Consider the following 9906-nt stretch of genomic DNA (forward strand, 5'->3'; position numbering starts at 1 on the left):
TGTGTCACATCCTGGGGACACCCTCACCCATACCTCAGCTGCCTTTTCTGTGTCACCTGACCCTCTCCACCTCAGGCCATTCCTTACAAGTGTCCAAGATCTCAGGCTGGGCCCTGCCAGCAGGGGCCGCTCCTGGGACCCCACCTACTGCATCCCTGTGGCCGGGTCCTCACCCTGCTGGCACTCGGGCTCACTCTGTCCTGGCACCATTCCAAGCAGTTCATGCATACCAACCAGTGAACCCTCACAATAACTCTGATATAGTAATAATTATCTTGCCATGTTCAAGATGAGGAAACTGAGGCACAAAGAAATGAGGAAAGTTGCCCATGGACATAGCTGTTAAGCGCAGGAAAAGGGATTCCACAGCAGGTGCTCCCAATTTTCCATCTCTGACCAGGGCCAACCCCCTCAGGGATTCCCTAGTCCCTGACCGGTGTGGAGTTCTCAAGCAATGGAATCGACCCAGCTGCCTGAGCCAGAAACTCACAGGCTCTCCACAACGAGGTCTCCATCACCTTACAATTCATGGCCAAGGCCACCCACCACACCATCATGGAGACTCACCTTGGTCAGTCTGGGCAGGACACCCCCCTGCAACCCCAGCCTCCACTGAGGGCCTCCTCGTGCCCCGCCCCCCAAACCTCACCCACCCACTGGCCTCACTCTCCTCTTCCATCTCAAGCTTTAGTCAAGGTGCCACCCTTGGCTTTCTCCCCTCGGCGTGTCCATCTTCTCTCTCTGCCCTGACCCCCTTACCTCCCCCTACCCTCCCAAGCCTGTTACCTAACTTCTCTAGTTTTTCCTTTTAAAGTCATAGAGCAGGTATGACTCCTTTCAGGAAGTTGTTCCATCTTCCAGGGCCTGGGAAGATCGCCACCACAGCCATCCTGCGTGCTACTATGATCATCAGCTTAGGCCTCTGTCCCAGGAGGCCTGCGGGTGGGGGGTGGGGAGTGGGGGGCTGAAATGCCCGCTTCATGCCGAATGTACCACCCAGGCAGCCCAGGCACTGCCCTGGCCCCCCTGGGGTTGGGAGTTGGCCCCCTGGGGTTGGGACAGTGGACACAGAGACCCTGAAACTGGCTTAATACATGGATGGGATACCGCCCCTCAGCTGAATTCTTCCCTCATCTCCCATGGGAGAAAAATGTGAGCCCGCCAGCCTTCAGTTTCCAGCCTGATGAGGCTGAGAGACAGGGAGGACCCGGGATGCAAAAGTCCCCTTCTGATGGTTATATTTTAGATAACTATGGTATAATATCAAAATTTAAAAACTGACATTGGTAAAATGGGTGTTATAGCTGGACACCCTTTTACCACATGTGTTGATTCATGGAACCACCACCTAATCAAGACACAGAACCATTCCATCAATACAAAGATCTTCCCCCTGCTACCCTTTATAGTCACACTCCTCACCCTGCCCCCTTCCTCATGTGATCCCTACTCACTGACAACCACTAATTTCTTTTCCATCTTTATAATTTTGTTGTTTGGGGAATGTTATATGAATGGAATCGTACATTACTCGACCTTTTGAAACTTGAGTTTTTTCACTCAGAGATCCATCCAAGTTGTTGGGTGTATCAATAGTTCATCCTTTTGGGGCGCCTGGGTGGCTCAGTCATTAAGCGCCTGCCTTCGGCTCAGGTCATGATCCCAGGGTCCTGGGATCGAGCCCCGCATCGGGCTCCCTGCTCGGCGGGAAGCCTGCTTCTCCCTCTCCCACTCCCCCTGCTTGTGTTCCCTCTCTCACTGTGTCTCTCTCTGTCAAATAAATAAAATCTTTGAAAAAAAAATAGTTCATCCTTTTTTGTTCCTATGTAATATTCTATGATGTGGGAATATAACCATCAGGAGAAACTGGATGAAATCAGAAATTTAAAATCTTTAAAAAAAAAGAAAGAAAGAAAGAAACTAGACCTCTCTGTACTATTTCTGCAATTACCTGTGAATTTATAATTATTTTACTATTAAAAGTTTTCTTTAAAATTCCTTGGGTGGGGGGGAAAGTCCCCTTCTCCTCTCTACACCTCAGGGTGTCAGGGCTGAGCTCCTCCAGCCAGCCTCCCACGCCTAGGCTGGAACTCACCAGCATCATTTCCATGCTCTGGCTAAGTGGTGAGATTTCAGACTACTCTCCCCTCAGCCCTGAAGACTGTCCTCTCCACTAACAAGCGCCCCATTTGGGTTAGCAAGGAAATATCTCAGGGCCACAGAGAGGCTGACTCACCTCCATGTGGGAGTGCCACCAGCCTTTGCTTCCATCCCTTTGGTAAGATGGGGGATTTCACGGGCTCCTCCTGTCAGTGCAGATGCAAATGTCTCTGAAACAAAGTGCTCCTTCTCATCCCCCAGCCCAGCTCCTGTTAGCAAAGTGGGCATAAGGAACAAGTCTCTTCCCCTACAACAGCATACAAGGAAGATGGCCAGTTGGCCTCAAACACAGGGTCAGGGAGGGGTGGGCCCTGGACACTTGGACCACATGTGCCCCCAAAAAGGACAGGTGCTACTCTGTGCCTGCCAGTTGTCTCTCGGGAGTTCTGTCTTGGCGGAGGTTTCAAATGTTGGCAGAAGTTTTACAGTTGTAAGTGCAGACTGACCTCCACCCTGTGGAGCTAGGCAGAAACCGGAGGCCTGGACCTGGGGCACAAAATGCCACCTGGGGCCAGGGGAGGTGAGGGACGGAAGGTGGGCAGTGGGGAAAGTGCCACCCAGCACCTCCCTTCCTCCAGGAGCTGGCACACTGAGCCCCGGCGGGAGAGGAGTAGGGATCTCTTCTGAAAGAAATGAGAGACCCAAGACCTCCACATACTGACATCTGGGAATCTCCCAGAGAAAATCCAGGAGCTTGACTTGGGATCATCCTAAGGTGGAGTCCGTGGGTGGACAAACCTGCTCTCTCCTGGTCCAAGGACCTGGCCTTAAATCCCATCCCAGGCCAAGGGCTCCCAAACTGGCGTCTCCACCCTCAACCTCTCCCCTGAACTCTGGATGCAAACACAACACCTCCACTTAGAAATCCCCTGGCAATTCAAGCCTGACGTGCTCAAAACACACTTGACTTCCACTTCCAAACCTGTTCCTCCTGCTGTTTCCCCACCTTGGGAGACGGCAAAACCATTCAACCAGTTCTGCAGGGCTGAACCCTTGAAGGCATCCTTGCCCCCCCCCCCCCCCCCCCCCCCCACACACACACTCTGCGTCCACTCCAACAGCAGGCCTGACAACTCAGCCTGGGAAACGCAGCTGTCTACCACCTTCTTCGCTACAGCCCAGTCAATCCACCCTCATTTCTCACGTGCTCTATTTGAACAGCTCCCTATCAGATATCCGATGCTCGTCCCCCATGGAGTTGTAGGGCCCCATACAGCAACCAGGGCGGGCTCCTGACTGCCCTGTAGGGCCCCAGACAGGACTGCCCAGAACTTCATTATCACACTCAGAGTAAAGGTACAGTCCTTTCCAGAGTTCCTCAATAAGTATTTGTTCAGTGGGTGAATACATTTCTAATTAGTATTTTAGTACCACCATTGTAAAAACAGGAGATAGTCAAGCCAAGCAACACATGAAAAGGCCCTTAGGTTCATTAGGCATATGGGACATGCGAATTAAAACAATGAAATACCACCTCAAACCCATCCGAATGGCTATAGTGGAGAAGACAGACAATACGAGTGTTATCCAAGATGTGGAGCAACATGGGCCCTAACCCGTGCTGGGAGGAGTGGAAATTGGTACATCCACTAGAAAACTACCTGGCAGAATTTCATACCTGATGACACAGCAGTAATTTCACTCCTATTATTAAAATATCCCCAGCAGAAATGCATACATACATAACCAAAAGACACATGCAGGAATGTTCTTAGCAACATTATCCGTAACAACTCCAAGTTGGACATTATCCAAAGTTTCCTCAAGAGCTGAATAAACAGTCATTTATTCACATAACAAAATACAGCAGTGGTTCTCAACGTGCTGTCTCCAGACCAGAAGCAGCTTGGTAGAAATGCTAATTCTTGGTCCGGCTCCTCACTTAGTGGATCAGAAACTCTGGGGATGGGAGTGAGTCTACCTCAACAAGCCTTCCAGGTGCCCTCTGATGCATGTGAACATGGGGGCACCACTTCTCCACAGCAATGAACCTGATGAGTTTGACCACACTGAGGAGATCATTAAAAATTCTGTTGGGAAGGTGGAAAATGACTGTTGGCAGGTACACAGAAAGCTAAGCAAATGAAAAACAAAACTTTTTTTTTTTTTTTAAGGGAAATACAAGTTGCCTAAGAAAGCAAATATGTAATACAACTATATACCCAGCTCAACCAGGCATTACAATTGTGTGGTCATCAGAATGTGAGCACGGATAACGACGGAAGCAATCGGGTAATGCAGCCACACAACATAATAGACACTGTCTAAAACAGATGACTCAAGAATGAGCAGTGGAAGCCTGTGATTTAGAAGACAGGTGTAACTATCTGAAAATTGAAAACAGTGACGTCTGGGGAGCAGCATGAGGATGATGAGGGACCGGGCACTGCTGTTCTCATCACAGTCCTCTCAGGAGTATTCCACTTGGATCAAGTTGCCTGTGTGAATAACTGATAAAAATTAAAATCCCAAATCAAAAACAACACTGTGTTGGCAAAGCCAGCCAGACAAGGGCGTTATACTGGGTCAGAGCCCACTGCTGGGTGTTCTCTGCCCTGGGGCGTCAGAGGTGGACAGAGAGCATCTACATTCAGAACACGTCAGGGAAAGCACACCAACCAGACCAGGGACAAAGCTGGGAAGACGCACAGGAATGATGAGGAAGGTCATGTGGGAAGGTCCGTGAAGGAAAGGTTGGGGAACCGAACCCTGGAGGGAGGGTACAGTTTTCCAGGAGCATAAGGAAGGCAGGAAAATACAATGTGTGTTTGGAAAACGCCAAGTAGTTCAATGTGGCCAGCCAAAGGGCTGGTCCATGCGGGGGCTATGGGGATAGCAGCCTGCCTTCTCCAGTCCAGACTGAGCTTTGGGAAGCAGCACCCGCAGGGTACGTAAGGCCAACTGGAGAGCCTAGAGGTCTGGAGTACTGACTGAGGGTGGATCCTGGGCTTCTGTTTCCCTGCTTGTCCTGAGATTTTGTTACCACCAGTAAACAGAGATGAATTTCCTGTGAGGCTAACGCAGCTGGGGCTCCAAGGGTCCCGCCTTCCCAGAGGCTCTGTGAGGTCCTTGGCGTAGTGTTCACATGGCCACACGTGAACGCCCTTTCAAGTGTGCAAAAATCAGCTGTTTTAACTGCAGATGTAACCACGGTCTCTTCCCACTATGACCCCCATTATATTTTGTGTCAGGTGGCAACGGAGTGGGTCCTGGCATTTTTGGCTACAGGCAAGTTGAGTAGAGATGAAATTTACTTTGGGCTTGATGGGAGATCTGCGGGGTTTGCCGTCACACCTGTCCGTAAGTTATTATTAGCCATCCTGTGTAGGAATGGCTTCCAGAAATGCTTCTACTGTCCACCACGCCGACTGACTTGGCCTGGGGACATAAAGGGCTGGACCAGAGGAGCATGTGTGCATGAGCTGTGGCAACTGGCACATGGGGTCATGAAAGAAATAAGCAACCACATGGAACTAGAAGCCAGTCTGCAGAAAATTCTTCCATCTCTTACAACTAACATATAAAAGAAAATTGACAGGATTCTCAAATTTGATGGCAATCCTAAATATCTATATAAACCTACCCAATAATAAATGTGAAGCCTAAATAAACTTTCCTAAACTATCAGTAGTCAATTTCAATTAGTCGTGCTACAGGAAAGCCTGAACTTACCTTTCTATTGGCTCCGTAGAAAATAGCACAGACTCCTTGTCATTCGAAGGCACAAGGAGCATGAAGCCAAAAAATGTGAAAAAAGTCTTATAGGAGATTGAAAAGCAGCTAAAGGATTACTTTTTATGCATTCCGATTTGTTAGCATCTTAAAATTTATACTGCTGTGATTTTTCTTATCCTAAATAATGTTTATACCTAATTTCGAATTTGTAATTTTGTATTTTTTTTTCTTAAAGAGGGCTCCTAAATGTCTAAGCTTCACGCCCAACAAAATCTGGATCTAGTCTTATGGGACGATGAAAAAAAGCAGTTTTCTAAGATACTTCTGTTCACACATCAAAGATGATAAACACCCATTTCAATGAGTATTACTACTTGTATTTGTGGTGTGTGATAACAGTGGGACTAAAGTCACTGCCTTCCCCAAAGCCCCATAGCCGGGGAGGGGCTGCTGCAGGGGCCCCAGCAGGGGTAGTTGGGCACGCAGGAATGGGTGGTGGAGAGGCAAGGAAGAAGGGAGGAGGAGCCGGGGAGGCCACTGTGGAGAGGGCAGCACTTTGGGGCAGGCTGCTTTTGTGGAGACCTCTCAGGATGGGGTAAAGGGGCGGTGGCAGCAAAGTGTGTAGGACTGCCCTGACCCAAACCTATGTCTGAAAGATGAAGGGCATCGACATTTATCTCTTGGGAGGTCCCGCCCCGCCCCCCATGCCCCCAACACTACTTTCGGCATATAGAACCCTCGGGACTCAGGAATTCAGCACACAGAACTGTCTCAGGAGCAGCTGAGAGGAACAAACTTAATAAAATAGCAGAACTTTGGGTACTGATGAGGGGATGGGCATGTTGTGTCACAAGGCCACTGTAACTGACCAAATACTCCTTTAGCTAAGGAGGATTCAGAAAAGGATCACCACTACCTACCTTTTCATCCCTCTTTGGGCTATCCTCTGGGCTAAAGGCCAGATTTTCTCCCATCAGCACCCCATTCCCGTGAGAATGTTATTAAGACAATCTGTCCCACTTTACACAGGTTGCAATGACCTTGTGTGGCTTCTGTTTGTTCCAGCCATAGGCCATTCCGGCCACTCTCCCCTCCACTGCCCGGCAGGCAGGAAGCATCGCATAATGCCCAAGAGGGAGCCCAGGACTCTGGGCTCCCTGACCGGACTCCTAATGGCAGAATCTTTATTTTGCCCCTCCCCCACTCAAAAAAAAAAGTTTGTTGTTGTCAGGTTGTGAAAACTTAAGATATCTCTTAATAAGACCCTTAGAATTGTGCCTGCCATACTGCAAGTTCTATATAAGCATCTGTTCAATAAAATAGATGTTTTAAAGACACTTCTGTTTCTTCAAGGATTTAGATTTGAAAAACCATAGAAACCCATAACAAATCACCAGGGTTTACAGTGTAGTGTCAGAATCCTAAGCTGGCTTCTCCTTAAAGCTTCAAGGAAGAAGAGTTTTATGGTAGAACCTAAAAGTTACTAAATATCCTGATGATGCTCACTCTGGAAAGGAAGTGAGGGGCCTGAGAGGGAAGGAGGGGGAGAGCAAATGCTCCCTGCACATAGTGGATCTGCTTTCCAGGAAGAATGTCCTGCAGCTGCAAACTTCAGCATTCTAGCACTTAAGGTTGGGGGTCCTCCTTTTCCTATAGGAAGGAAAGGCGACAGAGCCAGGGGATGAAGTTTCACAACCCACCTTTTAAATCTTGCCTTCCTTACAGGCTGAATCTTGAATCCTTCAAACCACAGAGGGAGGGCCCTCCAACACAAAATGTGTCTACTCAAGTGTTGAAATTAACGTTTAAAGGGGATTAGAGGATTCACACCAACATAAAGCCCTGTCCACCGAGCACGTGACAAATTCAGGGTTGGTAACAGCCTGACTTTAACACCTAGGAAGAACCAGCAGAGCATTTTCATATTGCTAGACCTGAAAAAGAAAATGCTGTTTGGATATAAAAAGTCAATCTGCTCACACTGCTACTTCTGTCCAAATCACCAGAACACAATCATGTACCTTAACAAGGCAGGAGTAAGCCATCTCCCCACTCTAACCTGACCCTGACCGTCCTGGGACAACCACCACCGCTCATTCACTGCACAAGGACTTCCAAACTTTACAATGTGTCAGGCACTGCTTGGGGTACTGAGGAAAAGGTGGGGAGCAAAACGCAAAAATGATAGTGAGAAAAGAGGAGCCGCACTCCCTTTTCAACCTCAAGTCGCAGGTTCTCTTTAGCTATGTTGCTTGATTTTCATCCTTCTTCTGGTCACTGTAACAAGTTCCTCCAAACACTGAGCGGAACCACTTTTCAGCTGTGGGCCGGAGGAGGTACAGATTCGGGGTGCTTGAAGAAAGACAATCAAACTGCAAGGCCGCCACAGCTCCGGCGGCAGGGATTTAAACCTGGGGGCAACCACACACACCCACGTCCTGGCCACAGGATCTATTCAAAGGTCCTTAAAAACAAACAGCTGCGGCATTTAAGCCTGGGAGGGCTTCTTAAATCCCAGGACTCTGATTTGCATAGCCAATATATTCTAACCTACTCTCTCTGACGCAAAGGTCAAGTCACCTACAGTTAGACATTCAACTGCCAAAGGAGAGCAAGCTTCATGCGTGGCTACCACCGGAGAAAGAGGCGCTCACCTCTCCTGGCTCCTGTGATGGAGAAGGTAAAGGGATGGTCCGTGCCATAAACCAATACAAAGACTTCTTTCACCATATCACGCCCTAGCACCCTCGGTCCGCGGATACCAGACGCCCACCGCACGCGGTCAGGCCTCGCCGGACCCACTCCGCACCCGGGGGCCGCTCCTCCTGGGCCGCACGCTGTGCCGGCCCGGCTGCCCTGAGCCCCGGAGGGTCTCCTTCCGTCCCACAGGACTTCTGCTCGGACTTGGCGAAGTTTCGAGTGGGCACCCAGCGGCCAGAGCGCCGCCCGGCCCGGCCCGCTGGGGCTGTGCTCTCCAGGACCCTGCCGGGCGGGGGAGGAGGGCCGCGGCGCTCACCTGTCCCGCCCGCAGCGCCAGCTGCACAGCCGCCTCGAAGCACTCCTCCCAGGGGCCCCCGGCGGGCGCCGCCTCGTCCTCGCCGCTCGGCTTCATCGTGGCCTCGCCGGGCCCCGCCACCTCTAGCCCTCCTCGCCGGGCCCCCACCGGCTCCCGCCGCCCCGAAGCCAGGCTCCGCACTGCTTCCTTCTCGTCCCGCCACTCCGCGCCTCGGCCTCCGCCCGCCCCACAGCTGTGCCCGCGGGAAGGGCAGGGACCCGGCCGCCGCCAGGGGAGCCGCGCGGCGCGTCTCGCGTCCCGCCCGGGCCCTGCCCCGAGGCCCGCCCCTCTCCCCTCTCTTGGCCGCGCCTCCCACTCACCGCCCCTCCCAGCGTCGAGCCCCGCCCCCTTCCCCCGCCCGTCTGTTCCCCGCCCCTCCCGGTGCCTAACCCAGCCCCTCCAGCACCGAGCCCCGCCCCTCCCAGCGAGAATTCGGGCCCCACGGGGAGCCCAGTTCCTCCTCGCCCCGGGTCCCTCTACCTCTGGCCCGCCCCTAGTCCCGCCCTCCTCCCCGAGCCGCGCCCCTCCCCGCCGCGCGTCTAGCTCCTCGCTCCGCCAGGCCCCGCCCTGAGGCTGGCCCCTCCCCGTCAAACCCCGCCCCGCCAGCCCTCGGCCCCGCCCAGAGCCCCGCCCCGCCCCGCCCCGCCCGCTCCATGCTGAACCATCCCCACCCCCTCCCGCGCTCTCCGTCCCCCGAGAAGGGTGGGTGCTGGGGACTGTGGGCCTGGGACAGAAGCCCCGGAACACGACTGGAGCAAGGTCTCGGAGTGGGGGCAGTGCGCGCCCGTGGCCACGACTCCAGCCGGGCACCGGATATGCAGTGGGCGCCCACGCGTCTGCGCCAGTTGGGGGCGCCTCCGACCCTCTCGCCGGGTCCAGGCGGTCCGCGCGCACGTGGCCCGAGGGGCGGCCAGGCCGAAGAAGCTTCCTTCATCTGCTGACGGGTTGCTCTTCCTCAGCCGACAGCCACAGGACGCTGGGGTTGTCAGCCTGCTCGGTCACCCGCGGGCGCCCGC

At 52.5% G+C, this 9906-nt stretch overlaps 1 protein-coding gene across 1 annotated transcript in view; it reads right to left on the bottom strand.

Annotated features, from left to right (window-relative positions):
• The window catches only part of IMPA2 (inositol monophosphatase 2), a 43128-nt gene extending 34023 nt beyond the window's left edge, over window positions 1–9105 (bottom strand). The window contains exon 1 of the mRNA XM_032399052.1: window positions 8852–9105. Within this exon, the coding sequence (XP_032254943.1) occupies window positions 8852–8947 (96 nt within the window). The 5' untranslated portion in view covers window positions 8948–9105. The remainder of the gene's footprint in view (window positions 1–8851) is intronic.
• Between the last annotated feature and the right edge of the window lie 801 nt (window positions 9106–9906).

This window comes from Phoca vitulina, unplaced genomic scaffold, assembly GCF_004348235.1.
Source record: "Phoca vitulina isolate PV1807 unplaced genomic scaffold, GSC_HSeal_1.0 scaffold126, whole genome shotgun sequence".
Lineage (NCBI taxonomy): Eukaryota > Metazoa > Chordata > Mammalia > Carnivora > Phocidae > Phoca > Phoca vitulina.